This window comes from Acomys minous (assembly GCF_964271855.1).
Source record: "Acomys minous genome assembly, chromosome: 1".
In the NCBI taxonomy this organism is placed as follows: Eukaryota; Metazoa; Chordata; class Mammalia; order Rodentia; family Muridae; genus Acomys; species Acomys minous.
Window position 1 is genome coordinate 15,016,465 of NC_140483.1, and position 25,596 is coordinate 15,042,060.

The 25,596-nt window shown below is 46.3% G+C and overlaps 1 protein-coding gene across 13 annotated transcripts in view; it reads right to left on the reverse strand.

The window, feature by feature from the left end:
* CDC42BPA (CDC42 binding protein kinase alpha) overlaps window positions 1-1,572 on the reverse strand; it is a 207,647-nt gene extending 206,075 nt beyond the window's left edge. For 3 of the 13 annotated variants that reach the window (XM_084791676.1, XM_084791674.1, XM_084791673.1), the window contains exon 1: window positions 643-1,571. In XM_084791676.1, the coding sequence (XP_084647802.1) occupies window positions 643-820 (178 nt within the window). In that variant the 5' untranslated portion in view covers window positions 821-1,571. Of the gene's footprint in view, window positions 1-642 lie in introns of all 13 variants that reach the window. The other 10 variants (XM_084791671.1, XM_084791679.1, XM_084791678.1 and 7 more) reach the window with 6 other exon arrangements.
* Window positions 1,573-25,596: the final 24,024 nt, after the last annotated feature.

Consider the following 25,596-nt stretch of genomic DNA (forward strand, 5'->3'; position numbering starts at 1 on the left):
AGCTGCCTCCAAGCATACTCCTGTTACTGTCTGCTTTACACACCACACCAACACACACACACACACACACACACACACACACACAATTTCTATTATCTCTCAGGGACCTAGTAATTTTTGGAAAGTCCGCGTTTAGTAGTTTCCCTTGCCTGTGCTATATAGAGATGAAACTAAACCGACTGGCCACCACCTCCACGTTCCTGCTGTCCTAAATTAAACACAGACTTCAGCATCTCCTCCCAGCTCCAGAGATTTCCAAAGACTGGGAAGGAATGTTCCAACCAACAAATACCTTCCCACTGAATGGCTGTTACGCTGCCAGGTGTGAGACAACTGGGTAATCCACTTTGCCCACCCCAGCATTAGTTTTATAGCTCTTATTGCTGCCGGAAAACGCAGTGAGTTCACAAACAGCAAAGGCAAACACCAAGGCAACAATTAAGTGGCACAGCTTTACTCCTGGAAAATAGTTACCAAAAACTAGGGCGAAAAGTCTTGACTAATTGGAGTCTGTTCTTTTGTTAAGTGTGTGTGTGTGTATACATATATGTATATACAGTTTTTCACTATTATAGTGAATAACGCTCATACCCAGCTATGTATTTAGAGTAATTAAAACACACACCACCACCACCAACTTACCCCATTCTAGATACTCAAGAATGTTCTTCTCTCTTCTCAGTGGAGAATTATTGCATTCGTCGTAGAGACAGATGAGTATGTCCAGTAGCGTCTCCACACTGAAGCACTGCCCATTGGTCTGAGCTGGCCCATCTAAAATAAACTGCTCCAACTGCCTCAGACGCACTTCTCCGGACATGTTTGCTTCGATTGCTGCTGGTTTTCTTTTAATTGCCCTTATGATGTCTACTGTTACTGTCTGAGCCTACAGTTTTAAAGACGTGGTTTTTAAAAAATAAACCACTTGTTATTTCAACAACTGTCATGCAATGCCGGTGCTGAATTAAACATCCAACACGCCAGTCACCTCATTTAACGGAAGCGTCTTCAATTTCACCCATAAACATATATATCTCGAGGGTAGGTTTTCCATAAAATATAGATTTAATATTTTAAGAGAATAATACAATTAAATTGTATACTTAAATAAAATAATAATTAAAAGTACATCGAACTAAAGAGTCAACACTTCTTTCAAAAAAAAAAACTCCTTCATTCAAAATTCAATTCGTGCAACATAATCCTGAAACGAATCCGGTTGCATCATTAATGAATAAAGTCCCCTTGGATCAGCAATTCACTTCCCGAGAAGAAGAAAAATTGAAAAAGGAGGAGGGGGGGTGTATGGAGCGGGAGGGAGAGCCAAAAATTCTGCTGCAAATGCTCCCAACCTCCACTCGGATAGCGCCTGGGCGAGTCCTCCGCGGGGAAGGGAGGGCAGGCAGCTCCCGAGGCGGCGCTCCCGGTCCGGAGCACGCCGAGCCTCCGCTCCCGAGCTCTTTCTTTCTAGGGCTTTGCAGCTTCCAGCGGACTGCGGCGAGGACGCGTCATCTTCCTCCGGGCTTCTCCCGGGGCCTGGCCGGCGGCGCGGCCGGGATGAGGCGGGCTGCGGGCGGCTCTCGCGCCGGGCTCCGGGGGCGGCGGCTACTTGGCCGCGCGAGCCCGCTCCATGCCGGAGGCCGCTGGCGGGCCGCGCCGTGCCGCCGGGCGCAGCGCCCGGGCTCCCGCTCGCGCCCCGCGGCCGCCGCCGCCGCCGCCGCCCCTCGGCGAGGGGCTGCGCTGACGAATTCAAAGGACGCGGGCGGCAGCCGCGGTTCGGGCGGCGACTCCTGTCCCTTCTTCACAGCCCCGGGCTGAGGGCATCTTTCCTGACGGACGCAGGCGGCTGAGGCGCGGGAGGAGGGGTGGGGAGCCGCCGCCGCTGAAGGAGACCGGAGGCTGCCGCAGCCCGGCTCCCAACCACTCCCTTCCTCCTCTGCCAGCCTCCCCCGCCCGCCCGCGCCGCTCGCGCCCGCGCCCTGGGCTCCGCGAGGCCGCTCCCGGCGCCGGGGCGCGCAGGCGGAGGCTCGCCGACCGTCCGGATCCAAAATGGCGGCGCGCCCCGCCCCCCGACCCCGCGCGGAGCGGCGCGCTGCGGCCCAGCCGAGCCCGAGCCCCGCGGGAGGGGGACCGCCTCGGCCGGCGGCGCTGCGCCTGCGGCTGCGGCAGCGAGGGGAGCGGGCTCCCGGAGGACGCCGGGGTGGAACGGGATGGCCCGGCGAGGCACGGGCTGGGAACTGCGCCACGCTGCCTCGCCGCCGCGTCTACAGAGCACCCCCCCCCTCCCGCGCGCGCCCCCAGCCGGGATTCTTCCAGGTCTGCGGAGATGCCGTCGGTGCCGCACGGGTACCGTCGGCTACCAGCCGCCCTAAGAAAACAGAGCCTCTCCGACGCTGTTTACCTGCCCACCTTGCCCCCGTTCGGCTTTCCCACGCCCCAGATCCTTAATCTCTTGTGTTAATTCATAGCACTTAGGTCATTTCCCCAGGATTGAAAAATAACTATAGAGACCGGTCTGGTCCATCGTCCACGTCGTGCGTGCGGCATCTCAGGGGAGAGATTCCCATTTCTGTCCCCCTACCCCCTCAAAGTTTTCCAGTGTGAAGCCTGGCGTTTTCTCCTCCAGAAATAGCCTAGATCATGCCTGTTATTCTTCGCCCGAGGTTACAGCCTACTGGAGATTCCGCTCCCCCCCACCCCCCCAGTCAAGACAGTTCGCCAGTGACACCAACACCAAACCTAGAGCCCTCTCTGTCAGCACACTTTCAGGTACGCGCACAGCCACTGTGCAACCCAGTAGCACGGTGCAGCAAAGGCAAGACACCGAAGAGCCAAGGCACCTGCTGCCGGAGGGGCCCCTTTCAGGGTTTTGTGATCCTGGTTTTTGAGCGCATTCCCTCCAAAAATGTTCATGGAAGAGCCTAGTTTTTGGTACAGCTAAACTGGGTCATTGCAGTTCTGTTATCCTCCCCCACGTCACCCCAACTGCCACCTCCTCTGTGATCAACCTCCAAAACGTGATTATTTTATATTCCTTCCCCACACCCGTTTTCCATGGCAATGTGCGTAATGAATCCTTCTTACATCCTAGTAATACAGACGCAGAGGCGGAACTAGAAAGGAAGGCCTAGGCATGAAGTGTGAAAACGAAGGGACGGGTTCAAGTTGCCGTGACTCTTTTTTTTTTTTTTTTTTTTGAAATTTTTACTTTCCAAGTCTATTCTTGCCTGGCATAAATAAGGACTGCATTATTTTCAATGTGTTCTGGACTTGTGAATGATAGCCAAATAGGTTCAGACAAAAGGTTAATCATTTCCAGTCATGAGATCTTTTTATGTGTCTGTTCCATAATTGTACAAGAAATGAAATTATAAATGTGAAATGTAATCCTAATGTAGATAATATCATTTGATATTATTAGTACTGTTGTTATTATTCCATTGCCTTTGATGTTTACACTTGTTTTTTCCTACACATTTTAACAAAGACCTTACATAGTAAAGGATAGTTTTATACCTTCTGCAATTAATCTATCTAGGTCAAGAAATGTTCTTCAGCAGCCACGTTTTTAAAAATGAAGTCAACACATTTTTAACACTTTTATTTACTCAGGAGATTAAGTAATTAAAAAAATAAAATAATAAATAAATAAATAAATAAGCGAGCGCACGCAGACCAGATGGTTCAGCAGGAAAAGCACCTGCTGCCAAGCCAGGCCACCTGAGTTCTATCCCTGCTACCTACATGATAGAAGCAGAGAGACCAGTTCCCACCCATTGTCCTCCAAGCCCACGCTCATGCTGTGGCATGCATGCACACATATAAAATAAATAAAATAATTTCCCTACGTCTAAAAGCAATTAGAGAGGAAGCTAAAGCCTATTGGTTCTCTTTAAATGTCTAGCTATATGGATTGCAGATGCTTTCTTTTTTCAGGGCTTGGAAAGGAATACAGGGTGGCAAACACGCTCTGCCCACCGAGCCACACCCCAGCCTTAAACACAATTTTTAACAAAAGCCCCAAGCTGCCTGTCCTCGCTACCTATTTTATTAGCAGTTGGGTACCACCCACAGACCACGGTACTGAAACTTATTAAATAGCTCTTTCCAAATTATTTAGAGAGGAGAGGAGAGAATTTATTTTGTTTTTAAAGCACAAAGAAAAGGGAAAAGGTTGAACCCAATCAAGTTTGCTTGAATAATTCAAGCTTAGAGACTTAATAATTAACTAACACTAAACACATTGTGAGGGTGCTGTTTTAAATGTTCTAGTTGAAGTGTGAACGTGCTTGTTAATGAAACTGAGCTCAAGCCAAAGAAAGGGGCAGCCCCAGTGGAGGTACAGCCCTTGACGTGCTACGACAACACACAGGCTGGCTGGCAGGGTGCTCTTTGGGGAAAGAGCCTGGGGGAAGGTCTTTGTGAAATTCAGCTGAAGAATCAAAAGCTAAATGCATACCACAGGAAACAGCCAGTGCAGTGGAAGACAAGACGTTGACCCTACCTTTCGGAAGAGAAAGGACAAAGACAGGAAGATAGACTGGTTGGCTGAGAAAGGACAGAAGTGATTAAGCAGTCCACAACGTAAGCTTTCCAATTAATTCTCCAATTCGGGGCTAAGAATAAAAGAAGCCACGTACCGACTAATATTTATAACAACCAGCCCTATGCTTAACTTGGTACATCTTCCTGAAGATTAAACAGTTTCAATAATGGAGACATGGCTCTGTAAAGAAAGTACTTGCCATGCGAGCAGGAGGACCGGTGTTCAATTCCTCCAGGGCCCACATAAGTTCAACACAATGACAGGCACTTGGAGCCACTGCACAAGGGAAGTAAAGTCACACAGACCCCTGTGGCTCACTGGTTTGCCAGACTGGCCTACTTGGCAGGTCTCATATTACATCTTCACACAAATGTACACATGGGACATATACATTAATTAATAATAGGGCCAAAAACGAGGTCTGTGCATAGTACGACTTAATGTAAATTAGACTTCCATAGCTGAAGGTTTTATGTCTGCACAGTCACCCAACCACATATGGAAAATATACTAACAACGTAGGCACTTTTTGTTTGTCAGTATTCCATAAACTCGGTATCATAACTAATTGTACAGCAGTTATACTGTATTAGGTATTTAAAATAACCTAGAGGTGTTGAAAAGTATATAAGATGACATGGCGTGCGTATGTTATATACAAATACTATATGATGAATTTGGACAGCGTTGAATTGTGCTGAGGTGGGGGCTAGCATGAGGAGAGGTCCTAGAACCAATCTCCAGCAAATACGAAGAAATAACTATAGTCCCCAATGCTCTACCATCTTTAAACCCACAAGCCTAGTTCCAGACCTGTACTCATGAACCTTCTTTGTGCATGAGCTACCTTTCCTGGATAAGTGTGGCCCGCATACACCCCCCCACCCCCCAAGAAACATCTCTTTACAGTGAATGGAGACCATCCCAGAAAACCATAGCCGGACACAGTGCAGAGACCAATGGATTGTGGGTAGCCCAGGTCCAACAGACACGTACACATCATAGCTCCTGCATCTGTGGCTCAGGGAACACCTAGGAGGGGTAGGGTAGAAAGATTGTGAGAGCCAAAACACCAGGAAGTCCGCTGTGAAACAGTCCCTCCTAGAAACGGATGCATAAACAAGACTGGCGCAAAGGCAATGTTTGTGGGCCCGTACCGTGGAAGGGGAAGTCTTTGTGGGGTCCTACCCTTAGACGGAGAACTACAGGCAACGGATGACTGCTGAGAGATTAGCCTCTCCCACAAGCCCCCATAGTGGTTTGTACAGTGCAGAATAGTCAGCCCCCCCAAATCATATACACACCAACAACAGAAACAGGTTGAATATGTGTGTGTGTTATGTATGTATGCATGCATGTATGTATGTATGTATGTGGTTAACTTGGCTTCACACACTAATATTGCCCACCTGCTTGTCAGCAAATCTTGCCCGTTTTGCACTCTCTTTTCATCTCTCATTAAAGCCCTATATAAACAAGCTCTCCTACAAACAGAATCTTCCAGACTATTTATAGTAAACATAATATAGACAGTATCCACCCTTGGAGCTCTTAGTAAGTTTGAACACTGAAAAGATAACTAGAGGTCTTTTATAAATTCTAGCCACAGGGTGCATTTGGTAAGGCGCTAGGCTCCTGTGTGGTGACAGTATCAAGGCAATGCGTCGTTCTCAGTCCTGGGGTAGAGGTAGAAAGATACCAGCTAGAACCTAGCTGCCCACAGCTGAAGGATCTAGTTACCACGCTCAGGGAAACTCTGGGCACAGCAACCAGTGACCTCTGCATCACTGACGCAACGGTCCATCCGCAGCCCACCTCTCTTCTGACCTTTGAACAGTATGTGATGGCACCAATCATGCTTCCCCGCTGAAGCATTTTCTTCACGTGGCCTCTGCCAACGGATTCCTCCTTCTCAGCCTTTCTTGGTCTCCTTTCCTGGGCCCTCCTCACCTTCCTGGTCTCCAAACACTGGAGTGCTGCAGGGTACTTCAACCTATCAGTGGGTTTCTCATTGAACATTGTCTAGTTCCCCACACAACAGTGTTCAGAAGCCATGGTGTCGTAAGGGCTCCAGGCTCACCAATGGGCACATTCATTCAGTGATGGCTTCATAGCTAATGGTCTGTTGGAAAGTGGTAGCAGTGCTAGGAGGTGGAGTCGAGTTGGAAGAACTAGGCTATTCTGAGTGTATCTTTGAAGATGATATTTTGTCCCCAGCATATTCCTTCCCTTCTCCCTCCTTCCCAGCTTTCTTCCTTCGTTCTTGGCTACCATGAAGTAAACATCTCTGTGCCACTAAAGCCCTCTCAGCCATGAAAGCCATGTGACTGTGAACACAAACCTTGTACGCTATGAGCCAAAACAAGCCCCTAAGCTTTAAAAACAAAAGACTGAAAGCATTAAATAGTATTTGTCATGGTTTGGAAAATGTGACAAATTATTTCATATTTCTACAGAAAGTTTAGGTCTGTATCCCCTCAAGTGGCCCACAGATAGAATACAACAGAAGTGACTACTTAACAGCCCAGGCTGGACCATATAGGTCATGTAGCCTCAGGTTGCCCATTGGAACCTTGCAGTTGACATGTAAGGCATTCAGCTGTAAGAAATTCAACTGTCCCTTGGCTCCACACTGGTAAAGAGTATAAATCACATCCATTTGCCACCTCTAGACAACATCAGTCACTAGACGGGATGTGAGCCAAGATGGAGTCTCAGTTGAGGTTTCCATAAAACACCATGACCAAAAAACAACTAGGGGAGGAAATGGTATATTTCAGCTTATGGTTGGAGCCCACCATGAAGAGAATTCAGGGCAGGAACTCAAGGCAAGAACCTAGAGGCAGGAATGGAAGACAAAACCCATAAAGGATTGCTGCTTACTGTCTTGCTCTCCAACTCATGCAACTTGCTCTTCTATTCAACCCAGAACCATATGATAGCCAGGCATGGTGCTACCCATGGTGGGCTTGGCCCTTCGACGTCAATCAAGAAAATGCCCTATAGGCTTGCCTACAGGCCAGTCTGATAGGGTATGTTCTCAGTTGAGGTTCCCTGTTCTCAGATATCTCTCTACCTTTGTGTTAAGTTGACAAAAAAAAAAAAACTAACCAACACACCTACTATCGCTCACAAGACCTTCCGTGATCTGGTCCCCGACTGCCCCTCTGACTTCATCTACTACCATTCCCCCAGCTTCTTGTGCTAACATCAACTCCCCCCACCCGTACTTCTGCCTTCAGCCTTTGTGGTCCGCCATTCTCTCTGCCTGGAAGATTCTTTGCCCATACATAGCATAGCCCTGTTCAAGTTTCTGCTCAAACATCGCTTCATCCACCCTCCCGCACCCATCCCGCCATTCCATAGCCTCCTAGACTTTTTCATAAAACTCTCTGCATTTATGGCCCAGCATCCTTGTTTGTGTGGGTGTCTGCTAGTCCCTGGATTTCTCCCCTAAACCTCTGCTCTGTGAAGGTAGAAATGACACATGCTGTTTGCACAGCAACTTCTGCCCACACTGTGCTTTGTCCTGGTCTTTGTGTAGCATGGAAACTCCCTCTGAGAACCAAGAGCTGTCACTGTCGGTCTCTTCATCGGCCGAGAAGACAGGCTCCCTGTTGCCCTGCTTGGCTTCTAAGGATTTCTGCTTGCTTCTTTTGTGCTACCCTTATGGAACCCAGGGCTTGTGTATACTAAGAAGGATTCTGCCACTCAACTACACTGCCAGCCCTAGACTTAAGTTTAGGAAACCCAAGTGTATTGGCAATGACTTTCGTTTTCTTTTTTTTTTTTCTCTTCAATTTGTTTGTTTGTTTATTCACTCATTCCCTTTATATTCTGATCAAAGGCCTCCTTCTCTCCTCCCAGTTCATCCCCTCACACACACACCTCCTCCTGCTCAGAGAAGGGGGAGGTCCCGCATAGGTACCAACCCTCACTGGCACACTAAGTCACTGCAGAACTAGACTCATCCTCTCCCACTGAGGCCAGACAAGGCAGCCCAGTTAGGGGAACAGGATCCAAAGGCAGGCATCAGACTCAGAGAGCACTGCTCCAGTCGCTGGGGGACCCACATGAAGACCAAGAGCTGCGCATCTGCTACATATGTGCAGGGGATCTAGGAGCAGTCCGTGTGTGCCCTTGGTTGATGGCTTAATCTCTTGAGCCCTCATGGACCCAGGCTAGTTGACTCTGTAGGTCTTCCTGTGGAGTCCTTGGCCCCTCCAGGTCTCTCAATCGTTGCCCCAACACTTCCATAGGACTCCCGGAGTTCTGTCTCTGCATCTGTTTCCGTCAGCTGCTGGGTGAAGCCCCTCAGAGGAGTTATGCTAGGCTCTGGCAGTGTCCTGTCTTATACCATGGCTGTCAAGCAGCAATAATAACAACTAGCATGCCCTGGGCAGCTTCTTCTCTAAGCACCTGACAGTTCACATTCACTGAGTTCTCTTTAAAAATCTTACAGCGTGCGGAGGCTGAGCTTTAGAGCACATGCCTATAATCACAGAACTCTAGGACTGTCAGGAGTTGAAGGCTGGCCTAGGTCTACACAGCAAGATTCTGTCTCAAGAACAGTCTAGGGCCGAGGAGAGGGTTCCAGAGGAAAAGTAGCTGCTACACAAGAGTGGGGACCTGAGCTCAGATCCCAAACATTCATGTGAAATACCAGGCATAGAGATGTGTGCATTTAACTTCAGCACTAGGGAGACAGAAAGAGGAGGGTCACTAGGGCTTGCTGGCCAGTCAGCCAAGACAGATTGTTGAGCTCCAGGCCCTGTTTCAAAAAGTAAAGTGGAGACATAGTTGAGAAAGGTATTCAGCATTGACTTCTGCACCCACTACCCACCCCTGTCTCCACCAAACACACGCGCGGGCGCACACACACACACACACATTGAACATACAATGGTGATTACCTTAAGCTGGGGAAAGCAGTAGGGAGGAAAGGCTGATCAGTAAGTGCTAAGGTAAAGTTAGAAGCAAGAAGCTCCGAGGCACTGTCCCACAAAATAGTGACTATAGATATGTACTGTAGATATATAGAGTGTGCACTAGTATTTTTAAAAACTAGGAAAAAACTGTGAATATTTTCACCATAAAGAACTGATAAAAGTTTAAAGAGATAAAAATGCTTAAACTGACTTAAACATTGTACATCGTATACACATATCAAAGTGTCACATGGTACTTCATTAACATGTATAATTTTTATGTGCCTGTCAAATAATTTATACCAAACTTGGTGGCCCAAAGTTGTAATCTTAGAACTCAGGAGTCTGAAACAGAAGGATAATGAATTCAAGACCAATCTGGGCTATGCAACAAGCCCATAACTCAAAAAACAACGCTGAAGTAAATTAAACTAATCAAAGTAAAGTTTGTGGGGCTAGAGAGACGAGATAGTGGTTAGGAGTGTGTACTGCTCTTGCAGAGGACCTGAGTTGGGGGGTCCCAGCATCCACACTGGGCAGTTTACAACCGCCTGTCACCTCAACTCCAAGGGTTCAAACACCGTCTTCTGTCTCCTGGGACACTGCACTCACATGCACAAACCACACTCACACATACATGTAATACACACAACCCAAAAATGAAATAAAATCTTCATAGTAAAGCTTGTATGCTCTGAGTGAAACACTGTTCCGATCCACCCCATAATAACATAAAAGACAAGCTAGCCATCAGTCATCAGAATATGTCAAATTACCGAACTGAAAAAAAAGAGAAAACGCAAACGAGCTGCCCATAACCTTGAAGCACAGAAAACGTTTTCCTTCAGAGGTTTTCGTCAGCTGTTTTTCTTCTTCAAGATAAGCAAGCTGAAAAGAACCGTCTATTGGGAGAAGATTTATTTTTACAAAGTTCGGGAAAACTCTCGACTACACAGCATGGTGACTTCTAAAAGCAGACAGAGACTGTGGGACTGCCGTCCCTGAGGAGCTGGGAAGTGTGCACTTCAGTTCAGTTCTAACAGGCATCCTTCAGACGGCTCAGAAGCCACCTGCCAGAAGGTAAAGGGAGGAAAACAGCTGCTCTCTGCAGGCCCCATTCAGCTGCAAGGTGCAGTGTCTCCACACCAGGATGGGGGACTAATTAAACTCACAGTCATATGCTGGAGCTAGCCAGGGCGATTTAGAATAGAGCCTGACCTCTCTCTGACCCAGAGGATTGCAGCGTCAGCATGTACAAGTGGAAGAAATGCTGTGCCATCAGCAGTGCACTTTACAATGAGAAACGTAACAAAGCATAATAAAATAATAACAAGCGCCAAGGCAAAACCCAGACATGGGGTGATGTCACGAGTAACTGTCATTTATGAGAATGGGAAATTTTTTTTTAAATTCGATCTGAGAGCTTGACTGGGGCCTCCTTCAAATAAGAAAGCCCCCCCCCCGACATTGTAGAGTATAAGGAAAAATTCAGGCAGAGGGTAATAAATACTGTAAAATAATTTATAGTTAATAGATGTGGGACCTTATTCTAACCACTTGTTCAGACACTAGAACAGCTTTAGGCTAGGGTAAAAACTGAGAGAATCAGCCGGGCGTGGTGGCGCACGCCTTTAATCCCAGCACTTGGGAGTCGGAGGCAGGTGGATCAATGTGAGTTCGAGGCCAGCCTGGTCTAAAAAGCGAGTCCAGGACAGCCAAGGCTACACAGAAAGACCCTGTCTCGAAAAATCAAAAAAAAAAAAAAAAAAAAAAACCGAGAGAATCATATCAAAGAATGACATCAGAAGGGGAAAAAAAAGGAAAGTATTTTTCTTTACAGTAACAGTGTGTTAGCTTCTTCCACTATATCAACTTGTTGTTGTTGTTATTGTTGTTGTTTTTCAAGACAGGGTTTCTCTGTGTTAGCCTTGGCTGTCCTGGACTCTCTTTGTAGACCAGGCTGGCCTCGAACTCACAGGGATCCACCTGCCTCTGCCTCCCGAGTGCTGGGATTAAAGGCGTGCGCCGCCACCACCCGGCAGGATAATTACCTTATAAAGGGAAAAGGTTAACCTAAGTGTTGGAAGTTTTGGCATCACATCATGGCAGGAACATATGGCAAAATTACTCACCTTACGCCTGGAAAGTAAACCAGAGGAAGGTGAAGGCACTGGAGCCCCATACTCCCTTCAAGAGCTCACCCTCAGAGGGGCTGAGGACTTCCTCTTAGTCACTCCGCTCGCTGCTATGATGACAAAATGCCTGGCAGAAGCAACAAAAGGAGCAAGAGGTTGATTATGGCTCAGGGTTTCAGGGGGATTTCAGTCCATCGTGCCAAAGAGACATGGTGGCAGCGGTGTTGACCAGGCTGTAGCTGTTGGCATAGCCCAGGAAGCAGAAGAAGCAGGCTCTGAACCTGGGCAGCTACAGCCCTCAGAGAACCCCTTCTAGATGCCCACCTCCACAAGGCAAGCTCTGCTTTCTACAGGTTCCACAACCTTCGAAATAAGACCACAACCTAGGGACCCAGCATTCAAATCATGAGCTTGGGAGGGACATTGTAGATTCAAACTACAAGAGCCTCCTAGTAAACCCCATCTGTGGTAGATATAAACATGTTTTTGTTTTGATCCCAAGTGTGGGATAGGCTTTTGTTTTGATCCCAAATATGGAATGGGGGACAGGCTTGTGAGAGAGCAGGTAATGTTTATTCACTTAGAAGTCGAACCACTTCTTGAGGGTCTTGATTTTTGCCCACAACAGGAGGCTGGGGCTTTTGGGGTCTTGGTATTGTTTGGACGTTCAGCATTCCACTTCAAGATGCTCCAAGAGAGAACTGTTCCAGTGAGGGCTTTGAGGCTCCAGGTTCCGGCTGCTGTTCCAGGTTCCAGCAGCAACTTTGGTAGAATTGCTGGTCTCCTGAAATCCTGCTGACTACGCCAGGGTAATCACTCCCAGAAGCTGAGTATTAAAAAGGTCTACTTCTCCTCTTCCCATTAACCTCCTTTCTCTCCTATCTAGGGGAGGTGGGTGGAAGGGAGGTCTAAGCATTAAAGAACCCCAAATAAAGTGGGCTTGGGAAAGTTGGAGCCTACACACATCTAGTAAAGGCTCTATGCACTCTCATATCCCCTTCCTGGGGAGCACACGCCTCTACCACAGGGTCCTTTGGAGGAATCTTTAAGACCCAAACTATAAAAATTAAGCTTTCCAGTTCTCTGAAACGGTTTCTCTTAATGATAATGTGCCGCCCCATATAAACAGTCGTCCGTTACAGGATCCTTTTCTGAGCAGTGGTGGACCTGAGTAATGCATGAGCCACCCACATCCTTTTGCTCATTCTGCCTTATAAGGACATGATTTATTTAACAGCCTCAAGGTAAAATATCATGTGTGACTAGGAAGCAAATGTTTCCTCTATATAAAAATTAAAAGGGCCAAATCTCATTGTTGTCCTCTGACCTCTACACATGGACTATGGTACACACACACACACCACGCATGGCCTTGGGTACTGGGAACTGAATTTGGGTCCTCTGCAAGAACACCAAGGGCTCCTGACCTCTGAACCATTGCTCAGCCCCCAGGTTATTTTTTAAAAACATATTCCTAAAGGCTAAGGGTATAGCCTACTAGGTGGAGTGCTCATCTACCACGCTTGAGTCCCTTATTCTGTTTTTAAAAAAATCCCCAGTTCTGTAAAAAAATTAACATAAATAAATATTATCAAGATAGCTTAATTCATCCAGTTGTCCACAGCTACTTACCAAGCCTCCAGTTTATGTCAGGTACAGAGAACAACGTATGTGTAGATGATTTCCAAACCTCATTGCACAAAACCCCAAAGACATACTTTACCTATGAATTATAAACCAGCCTACACCCACGTTATCCATGTCCTTTTAGTTGAAGGGGAAAGGCGGTGGTAGAAAAGGATGAGGCAAAGAGTTTCCCTTGAGAGGCTGAGTGAGAATATATCCTTTGCTGACCATTAAAGTCACTCAAAGAACAAAGAAGACGACAGAGGGACTCTTTCCAACAAAGAAAAGAATAAAACAACATACATGCTATAGAAAGCAAGTGGAGAGGGAAGACTCAGGTCCTCTATGAGAGGACAATGGTACAGATGACCAAGCCAAGCGTGTCTAACAGTGTCTCCTGTGAGTAATTTAATAGTTAAAGGCCCAACGCTGTATGGACAGGGCTAGGGGGAGCCACTTCTGAGGGGAGACAGCTATGGCTGTCGGGTGGGGTTGGGCTGTTATATATGATAGTGATTATTCCAGGGGAGAGAGGTAGGAAGAGGTCAAGTGGCAGGAACCCAGAGTTCAGCCTAGCTGGGTCCATCTCAGCCCAGAACTGGAACAGAAACCAAGATGAAATCGCTTATACACAATCCAAGCAGGTGAAAGAACAGGGATCAGCCAGCTGCTCTCTCAGGCACCTGGGACCCGAGTGTGACTCCACAAGTTATGGGAGCAAAGGCCGTTTATAGCATCTTACAGATTGATGGTGCATGCCTGCACTCCCCAGCACCTGGAAGCCGGAAGCAGGAGGCTCACAAGGTTTTTTGTGTGTTTTGTGTTTTTGTTTTGTTTTGTTTGGGGGTTTTGTTTGTTTGTTTTTAAAATTTTGGTTTTTCAAGACTGGGTTTCTCTGTGTAGCCTTGGCTGTCCTGGACTCACTTTGTAGACCAGACTGGACTCGAACTCACAGTGATCCACCTGCCTCTGCCTCCTGAGTGCTGGGATTAAAGGTGTGCACCGCCTCCCGGCGGCTCACAAGTTTGAAGCCAACCTGACCTACACGGAGAGAGCATGTCTCAAAAAAAAAAAAAAAAAAAAAAAAAAACCAAAAGAAAAAACAAGTAGAGCTGGGGAAGATGGACCAGTCAGTGAAGTGCTTGCTAGCCTGGGACAAGGACCTGAGTTCCGATACCCAGAACCCAAACAAAAGCCAGGCACAGCAGCACACGCTTGTCTTTCCAGCTCTGTGGAAGCAGACAGAATGATGCTTGGTGCTCACTGTCCAGCCAGTCAAGCCAAAGTGTGGAGCTGCACACACACACATACACACACACACACACACACACACACACACACACACACACAGAAAGAGAGAGAGAGACAGACAGAGAGACAGAGAGAGAGAGACAGAGAGACAGAGAGAGACAGAGAGATGCAAGCACACACACATGCACACACACTCGCATGAGCATATGTAAACATAACACGCACAAATAAACAAAAAGGCATCTTGCTGCCCATTGGTCAGAGCTCCTACAGAGAAGCACAAGTCTATGCCTGGCCTCAGTCTCTACGGAGTAACACCTGAAGGTCATCACTGACAGCATCTGCCACTGATAAATACCACCAGTGTAAAGCTCTCTGCCTCACCACTCTATCAGGATGCCCAACACACGTCACAGACCGGCCAGTCCTCTGGGTGAAGTCAAGGCCTGGAACATCTGAGCTGCACTCAAGAGAAAGCTTGGGTTGGCCTGCCCACTAGTACGCCCACAAGTATGCTGGACTTTGTCCACTGGAGCTAAAGTGCAGAGTGGCTTCTCCCCTAGCTGACTAAGTAGTAGAACCCCAGAAGGTTAAATACTAAAGATCCATTGGAGAACCATGCCATGCTTTACAAGCAAATTAGCCTTGTAAGAGACAGTCACTAGAGGAGCTAAGGAAGGTATAACACCCTGTTCAAGGAACAAGGTGGCAGTGGACGCTACTGTTGTGACACTTTACACAGACAGCTCTTCCCCACCTCTCTCACGCACACACACTCATTCGGCAAACAGATACTGAGCACTGACTATATGACAAAGAGTGTGTTAGTTGTTTCCAGTCTCTGCGAAGTGTGAGCCTCAACCCACCCCCATTTTTTTACGCTCTCCCCAGATCCCACTCTCCTCACCTCAGTCTGTGAATATGTCTCTCTAGCAATTTCTTTTACTTCTGCGCCCTCTGTGGTCTTTTTCTAATCTCTCTTCCTCCTCTTCTTCCCCCTCTTTCTCTCTGTTCTCTCTCTCTTCTCTCTTCCTTCCTCCTCCTTCCTTCTCTCTCTCCCTTCCTCTGTAGCCTATGCTGGCCTCAAACTCACAATGTTCCCGCCTAAGCCGGGACTTACCGGCATAGCTACTTTGCCCTCTCCTCTCTCCCGCCCTCTGCCCTCCCCCCACACCTCACCATTACCCTCTTTCCCCTTAACTCCTCATAATGCTGAATACATTTTATTAAAAAAAATAATTACTATGTAATCAGTCTCAATTATTTAGAAAAGATACATATACTTTTAAGGAAGTTCCTGTTGGATACATGAAGCTTGGGGCAAACAGCAGGATGCTGGCACTTCCCAGTACATCCCTGTAGACTGGATGCACTAGCTACCTACAGGAGACAGGCACCGAAGGAAGACAATGCCAGGAATGTGTTTTTCTGGCAGCTGGTGAGGGCAGATGGATAAAGGAAGGGGTTACACACGGGTCTTTCCACGAGGCCAGTAAAAAATGGGTCATCGGTGCATGTTCAGCAGGTAGTCTGTCCTGAGCATTTTCTCACACAATTTTTCCTGATATCCTCAACACACCCAGGAGAGAGGCAGAATTATGGATCTGCAGTTGAGTAAACAGGAAAAAAAAAAAAAAAGCAGCCAAGCTGGAACCAGTGCTCACTGTGTCAAAGCCCACTGTGACTGAACAAAGAGAACTGTCCCGAACTAAATATCTCTGTTTGCCAGAACGAAGTCAAGTCATAAAAAGGGACCACCGTGAGTGGCTCTGAGGACTCAGGGCCACAGCGTGCTGCTCTCAGTCAACTCTGTGCATGAGGTTTCTGGCACAGGCAACTCAATAAAAGAGTATTGGATGCATAAGCAGGATTCAAATCAGCAAGCGCCAGAAGTTTCTGAACTGGAAAAATCATTAGTTCACCTATCTGCATTGGTTTTAAAGTCAACTTGTCACAAATTAGAAACACCTGAGGAGGGGCCCTCAATTAAAAACCATCCAGATAGCCTTCTTTGATGTGGGAAGACCCACCCAATTGTGGTTGAGTAGCACCTTCTGGTAGCAGTCCTGGTTAAAAGGGGACAGGGCAGAAGGAAAGTTACTGGCCTCTTGCTTGCTTGGCCTTCCTGCTTTCCTGCTGCTGCTGCTGCTGCTGATGGTGATGATGATGATGATGATGATGATGATGATGATTCCTTAACTGGCATCAGAACTAGCATTTCTTGGCTTTCCTCGTGGACTCATTAGGAGCCTTTCAGATTTTGCGCACTAGATTGTAGCTGCTGAGGCTCCCAGCTTCTAGGATAGAGCCACTACCAAGTCCTTGACATCTCAGGGGATTCAGTCCGTCATTGTTACTCTTAACATGTAAATTGATCTAACAGATTATCTAATAAGTACATGCACATATATGCACATACATATATGTGTGGTTATGGTTTTGGTTTTCGCTTTTAGATATAGTCATACTATGTTACCCAGGCTGGCCTCAAACCCCTGAGATCAAGCAATCCTCCCACTTGGCTTCCTGAGTACTGGGACAGCAGGCATGAACCACCACACCTGGATACTAGTCGGCTTCCTGAGTCCAAGAAACTCTTTATTAGCTTGGGAGTACTTCAATACTAATGGGCAAAATTTAATTCCTGCACAGAAGAGAACAGCATGCTCTTCTACATTTGGGATGGCAGGACAAAACCCTCCACACTGCAGAATTCAGGAACTAGAGAACTGACAAATCACTCACAGGCCCAGTATGGGGACCAGAAAGCTTCTACTTGAAAAGCTCAATGGTGAAGGTTGATGGGGGGGGGGTCTCTTAATCATTCAAGCAATCTATTTTCTCTGTAATAGCATACGGTGTCAGTTAGCTATTGCATGACAAGCCACCTTAAAGTCAGGTGGTTTGACTGGTCATTCATTCCTAGTCACGCATTGCTTAATGAGGTGGCTACACTCAGGGATGTGTCATTGGATGAGCTCATCATCGTGTAAACATTGTAAAGTGCACTGATATGAACCCTGATGCCCACAGTGGCAGTAGGTGATAGAGCTCGATGCAGTCCAACATCAACTAAGACACCATCATGCACGCATGATCACAATAAATATCTAAGAGTCAGCAACTTAGAATCTTTTCTGATAGCAGTTCTTCTGCTAGGCTCCTTCATGCATCAGTGGTCAGCTACAAACTGGTTTGGCCAATCTGGAGCCTCACTGGGACCAAAAAAAAAAAAAAAAAAAAAGCAAGCTAACTCAGCTCTCATTCACCTGGTCTCATTTTCTAGCAGGACGGCTTGAATTTGCTCACACAACAGATTTGAGGGTTCCAAAGGAGCAAGTAGAGAGTCACAAGACCTCTAAAAGTCCACAATCGGATTTGATTTGCTCTCACTTTTACCATGGTGCACTGACCAATGTGAAATCACAGGTCCAGCTCTCTCATCATCAGTGTGTCTATCTGTCTGTCTGTCTGTCTCTATCTGTCTATCTCTGTCTCTATCTATCTATCTATCATCTGTCTATCATTTATCTATCTCTCTGTGTGTCTGTCTCTCTGTTTATCTATCTATCTATCTATCTATCCATCTAGCCGTCATCTGTCTCTCATTTGCAGTGGGGAGAAAACCCAGAGCGCCACGTACGCTGAGCAGTCACTGGACGCAAGGGTCCAGCAGGGCCACGCTTACACACCAAACACCGTGCCTATGAGCCCACAATTCGTCCTTCAGCATGTGTGCCTACGTTATTTATTAAGGAATGATGGGTTAGGCAAAAGAGAGGCGCAGAAAAGACTGGAGAGTTGCTAGGATACAGCCCTTACTTTACAAATTCATTTAAAATATCATTATTGTCAAGTTCTCTTAACATCACCTGCACCCTTCAGAAATTCCTGCGAAATTTACTTTCATGGTCAAGTTTGAATAAAGTGTTCTTTATTTACTCACGAGTACCTGTTGAGGTTCTGGGCTTGCAAGCAACAGGGACTAACTTTAACTTAGGACTTAACTAGTTCATGAGACAACATAAAATCAGTATAGCAATATCAGAATAAATTGTCTTCCTGGTACCAAGGGTAGAATAAATCAACCCCATCATTTCTGGCCTTTCTCTCATACAATGCAAGTGCCAAATCTCATGGAAACTGACTAGCCCAGCTGAATTCCATGCTCACCCCGGGGCAAACCAGGGCACAGCTCTAAACAAAGGAATTTGAGGGCAGAGGAAATTTCTTATTTTCCAAAAAAGCAGAAAAAAAAATTGCTGAGCCATCTGAACCCAGCCACTATGATGGCATAGCCAGAGCATCATAAAAGGACTTAGTGAAGACATATAGCGAGGATAAAGTGGGCAACCTCAGGAAGCATGCTAGTCAGAACAGTATATATGGATAATTGAGACATGCAGGATACACTTAGAATACTATTACTCTAAAAATATGCCCGAGACTTGTATTGAGTAGGTACAGTGAAACACAGACCCATAAAAATAACTGTCACAAAGGAGGGCGTTACTATACTCAGAGTTTCCAGAAGCAAGAGGCATGGCATAACACACAAGGTCCCCATGGGAAACGCTGAAATGGAGGAAGCAGATAGGGAGAGAGAAGCTGTGGGTAGAAGATTCTAGCATGGTTTATGCAACAGAGAATGGAGGGGGCCAAGCAAAGAAGCTTCTATGAGCTCATGCTCAGAGAGTTTGAACAATCCCAGTAGGCTCTGGGCTACAGGGGTGGCTCACACATGCTTGGTATCTGGCAGGGGATAGTGACCCCAAGTGTAAGTGTCTGATGAAAATGGAATAAGAGGGCCTGGAGAGATGGCTCAGTGGTTAAGAGCACTGGCTGCTTTTCCAAAGGTCCTGAGTTCAATTCCCAGCAACCAGATGGTGGCCCACAACCATCTATAATGAAATCTGGTGCCCTCTTCTGGGGTGCAGGTGTGCATACAGATAGAGCACTCATATACATAAGAAAATGGAATAAGAAATAAGGGCTGGGTTGGTTGGTTTGTTCATCAAAGGTATGCTGACAGATGAGTTTGGTCTATGTGGGATTTAGTTAACCCTGGGAAGGATGATGCTACAAGACCCCTTCAATGCCAGAGCATAGAGAACACACTGAGTGTGGTGCATGCCAGTAGTATTAGCACTGGAGGTAAGATTGAAAGTAGCTTGGGCAACATAGCATGACCGTGCTTCAAAACAAACAAAAAACAAAACAAGAAAAGAATATGTAAAATAAGAACATAGAATTGGGTGGGCATACAGCCACATGATGATACTAGATATGTTATAGGAAGTGTAGAAAGAGGCCTACAGAGCCTTGTTCACTGTTCCCATATGAGTATGCTGATTATCCCGTGTACGACAGGCACTTCCTCCTGTGGCATCTCCCTCCCTCCCTCCCTCCCTCTCTCTCTCTCTCTCTCTCTCTCTCTCTCTCTCTCTCTCTCTCTCTCTCCATCTTCCTGCTTTCCGCTGCCCTCTTCATCATGCATGCATGTCAGGCCTGACTGAAACAGTTTCTGTGGCCATAATTAGTGTGTGAATCAATGTTTAAACATGACAGAATGGAATGTCCATTGGATCAAACATGATAATTTTTTTAAGGCATGGTCACACGTAGGCCAGGCTACCCTTGAACTTCTGATCCTCCTGCCTCCGCCCCTCAGATCTTGGAATCACAGGCATGAAACACCACACCCACTTTCATGGCATATTTAAGGTTAAAATATAACTCTTGGTTACAGTACAGAGTAATGGATGCATGATCTTCCAAATTGATGTCAACATATAATAAATTTCCAGGCGCTGAAAATGTTTAGTTTATGAAACTCATCCAATTCTTTGTTTGTTTTTGCTTTTGCGGTGCCTGGGGGCTGAGCTCCGGGCCTCACACATACTGGCTGTGTATCCTACCACCGAGCTACACTCCCAGGGCGCCCCAGTTCTGCTCTTTCTTAGTGGCTCTCTAGCTCCACATTTGTCTCCGCTTCTCTGCTAGAATCATATTCGTATTTATTTTCTCTGTGCGCATTCTTGGAATGTTTCTGCTCAGCAGAGATGTAATATCAGGCTTTTCTCTTTTATTAAATATATCAGACATCAGACTCTCTGGATGCTAAGCCCAAAGTTGCCAGAGGGTGTGTGTCTTTTGTCTGTTGTGAATTATGCCAACAGGCTCAACAGAACGGCAAAGACTGTTTTATATTATCAGCTGAGTATGCGAGAACTGGCCCTCCCAAGGATCAAATGGTCCTCTAGCCCTCCACCACCACCGAGAGAAATTTAAGTCTTTTCGACTTTTTCCATAGACGAGGCGTGTGTTTCCTTTGGCTACCCATCTGTAGGGTTTGGTTAATCCCTCCTAAACCAGACGACTCAGACTCCAAGCATGCACAAACTCCTCAGTGCCTCTCATTTACCTCCCCTCAGTCCATCTGTCATTCCGAGTGCGCTCACACAAACTGTTCGGATTTCTATTTAACCACACCGCGTCACATTTATGTTTCTGAGCTGGTTGCTTAGTTTTTTTTCAACTGGCAGTGGAAAGTGAGTTGGCGTGGTACTTCAAATGGTCTCTTTTTATAAATAGTAATGATGGAGCACTCCCACACAATTACCACCTTTGAAGTGATTTACTTTTCATGTTGATAGGAAAGGAAGCGGCTGCCATTGACTTTCTACACTTCAGATCAATTCTCCAGGATCCGCACAAGGCTGTAAGTCTCCTAAATTTCAAGCTTTTTAAGTCTAATTCTTAAATTCATTCATTGCACAAAACTGAACAAATCGCTTTTTAAAAAATTTCCATTTGTCCTTAAATAACAGAGTAAATAGTGTCACCCCCGCAGAGCTCATTGTGAAATTCACTGAGAAATCACAGATCTGTGGCGTCGGAGGAGGAGGACTCCACAGTGATGGGGCTGCACCAGTCTTCCGCAAACACTGTTCTCTCCAGTCCACACTTCTAACCCGTGTCTCCTCAGGGGCCTACGGCGGGCGGGCGGTTCGAGTCTTCTTTCACGATGCGCTCATTCCCCCCACGAAGTTAGATGTAAGCTCCTTGTTTTCTTCAATGTCTCCACCCCCTAAATAAAGGCGTGGAATGGCTTCAACATTTAAATTATAGAGATGACAACAAACTGAGAGATAAAAGAAATCTTTGTGAATCATATATCTTCCTTACCCTCCCCAAACTGCAGGATGCTAACTTAAAAAAGAAAAGAAAAAAGGAATGTCCGCTCCAATCTCTGCATTTTTATACATGGGGGTGGAGAGCTCATGAGAGTCTGAAGAATCTTGAGATTTCTTGTCACTGAAGTGACAAGATTAGTAAGTGCAGATCCCCATAAAAATATATACATATATTATTTCAAAACTATGAAATATTGATGTTTATTTCATCTGCATTTCTTCCTTTAAACAAATTCATCACCACACTGATGTAGATGGTATATTCAGAGGTTATTTCAATATATTTAATACCAGTTATTCATGGGCATCCCTCAACAGTTGGTACATCTGTTTTGGTTCTACCAGCTTCATGTGTGCCTGAGCATGTTACTATAAAATACATTCCTTGTCATAGAAAGGACAGAGGCCCATCTGACACATGGCTCACCTGCATCATCAGAGCCACTACAACGTGCAAATATGCAGTAAACAGATAGGAGTGAAAAACAAGTGGAGCCATCTGAGCATCATGAAGAAGAGGTGGAACTGGAGGCTCGCGGGTACAGAGGATTAACCTGGCACCTGTGGCCATAGTGAAGTGTTGCTGCTGAGGGCCAAGTCTAGGCCCATGGACATGAAACAGCAGGGGCCTGTGTCAATTTCTATGACCCATGTTACCACCAAAGACCATTTAGACATCCTGGTCTAGGCTGCCATCTGGGGCCATGTTGATGTCCAACAGCCATGCAGAGCTGGCCCTGCCCCTCATTGGCTGTGGCACTCAGGAGAGTAGGCCCTGCACTACACCTGGGTAACACAGTAGAGCCAGCCCAGGGGCATGAGAGCAGGAGAGCTGGCCCTGCCCCTAGGCAGCTGTGGCATTGGGTGAGCAGGCTAGGGCAGTGATGGAGAGCTCACCCTGGTGTTATGGGTGCGGAGAGCTGGTAGGCAGGCAGGCTGACCAACTCAGCTATGATCCAGGGCTTTGAGTTGAACCACCCCAACACCCACCCTATCTATGAACTGCTGGAGCATGTGAAGGGGCCTGTCCTGCAGAGCCAAAGCTGCAGGATCTCCATGACACAGGAGAACAACCAGATATCCAAGAGAAGTCCCGGTGAGAATCCAATACATTGATAGTGTAGCAGAAGCCAGAGGCCTCCAACCAGACCAAGGACTCATCGCAATGAACATTTGCAAGTAAAGATGTGTGAACAAAAGGGTATACTATGGGACATACTGTGACACACTACAGCTTCCACAATGAGATTTGGTATATTTGTTTTGTTCTATTTTTAAATTTCTTTTGGAGAGAGGTTGCAAGGGGAGAGGGCAGATATGAAGGGACCAGGAAATGAGTGGGATTGAAGTACATAATGTAAAATTCACAAAGACTCAAAAAATGTTTAAAAAGGAAAGGAAGGAAGGAAGAAAGGAAGGAAGAATCTTCTTATAGAGCCTAGGCTGGTCTCAAACTGATTATGTAGCTGAAGATGACCTTGAATTTATGATCCTCCTGCCTCCGACACACACTGCTGGGATTACAGACTTGGGCAACCACAGCAGGATCATGTGGTGCTGGAAATCAACCCCAGGACTTTCCTGAACACTGTACAAGCGCTCTATACCGGAGCATCATTCCCAGCCCATAACAAATGATCTTAAAAGATGACAGCTTCACAATAAAAACGTAACAGTGTCCTTGCTATACTATCTTCATAACTGTTTGTTCCACACAACTTACTCTTTGTCAGAAATTTAAAGGGCAAACAGAATTTCCCCCCTCAAGATTTCTAGTTGGTGAAGCCACTGTAGTGGTTGGTAATGAAACAGAACTGAACCCCAGAAGCTGACAAAACTGATCATCATCTCGAGTTAGAACTTTTTAATACACTATAGCATGAAGCCTGGCTATGGTAATCCATGATCATTCAGAGTTATTTTATTGAGATTGGAGAATGAGGGCAAGATAGTCACTTTCCTAGCAATGTGGAGTAGAGGGTTTGCAGCTTTTATACAAAATTCTGTGGCCAAGGTCAATATGGAAATGCGCGATAGGACTTTCTTTCTTTTGGTGGGGAGGAGGGGCTTTGGGTTTTTGAAACAGGATTTCTCTATGTAGCCCTGCTGTCTTGGAATTTACTCTGCAGTCCAGGCTTGTCGGGTCTCAGCCGCAGGAAAAATTGAGTCAGAGTTCACCTGAAAGAGGGAGTGGGGATTGAAAGTAGGATGCAGAGACGCAAGAAATAACGAATCAAGTTAGGAAATTTCTGGTCAAGATTCCCCTTTATTGCCGACTAGCAGGAACATATATAGGGCAAGGTCAATAGGATCTATTCTTATCTCACTCACCCTAGCCCCCGGGCAAGAGTACAACAGCCTAAATCACTCCCTGTAGAACTTCCTAGTTCTCTGAGTAGTTCCCTGTAAGAACTTCCTAGATCCTCTGGGTGGTTCCAAGTTGAGACGTCTCTGCTTCTTTCAAAGGTAAATAGTCCAAGGATAGCCTAGAACACAAGACCTCATGAGGTAAAGGTCAGCAACTTGAAGGTCACAGGATACAGCCTAAGCACAGGATTTCTGGCGTGGCAGAATTTGGCATGGGTTCCCACACGGGCTGGCCTCAAACTCAGAGATCTGCCTGCCTCTGCCTCCCAAGTGCCGGGATTAAAGGTGTGCGCCACCACTACCTGGCATGACAGAACTTTCTTAATTGACAAGTCTGAAATTGTAGCATGACAAATGCCTTAGTTAGGGTTGCTATTGCTGTGAAGAGACACCATGGCCACGGCAACTCTTATAAAGGAAAACATTTCACTGGGGCTGGCTTACAGTTTCAGAGGTTTAGTCCATTGTCGTCATGGCAACAAGCAGGCAGCCACGGTGCTGGAGAAGGAGCTGAGAGTTCTACATCTTGATCTGCAGGCAGCAGGCAGCAGAAGGAGACTGCCACAGTAGACCTCGTTTGAGCATCTGAGACCCCAAAGCCCTCCTCCACAGTGACACACTTCCTCCAACAAGGCCACACCTCCGAATAGAGGCACTCCCAATGGGCCAAGCACTCAAGCACATGAGTCTTTGGGGCCATCCCTATTCAAACCGCCACACCATGTTTCAGTGCTTCTGTGTTATTTGAACAACTGAAGAGGTACATCCCTAATGAACCATCAGGCTTCTCCCTGCATATTTTCAATGTTGCTTAATGAGAGAGTCTATTTCTTACTCAGAGCACCAGGCGCTACAAGGGTCGATCTGTGTTAACACCTCACGTGAGGGTCTCAGAAAGTGTGACCCCTGAACCATCACTTAGCAACAGCATCACCTCGAACTTTGTTAGATAGGAACATCATTCACCATCGCCATCACCCCTCCCCCATGCCCAATTCACCAAACCTGAAAGTCTAAGTTGAGGCTCAGCAATGTCTCCAGGTGTATCTAATGCATGCTAAAGTTAGAGAACTCTACAGAACCAACTTGACAAGGACGCTGCCAAAAATTCGCTACAGGTATTAGAAAGAACTATTTTTAAATAATTAAATCATCTACATTTGAATTCTGCAGTCTCTACAATGTCTTGAAATGAAACAAATTGTGCATAAACATAATGATGAAAATATAATGGCTTTCCTAGATGATATTATTCTATTTTCATGTGATTCAGCCACCTCTGGGGCTATTTATTTCTAACAAAAGGTACCGTTTAATTCTTTATGCAGTGTGGGTTGGAACCAAGGCCACCCAGGTTCAGGTACAGCTGGTAAAATCAGGGCAGACACAGCAACTGTTAGCATAAACATAATGTCTTGATGTATGAGGTAAGATAAAAAAAAAAAACTAGGATCTACAAGCCCTGAATTTGGGGGCCTTTGTGCTCACTCCTGAACGCACACATCAGCTCTGCTGCCATCACCCATGAGCCTACGTGCTGTTGCCAG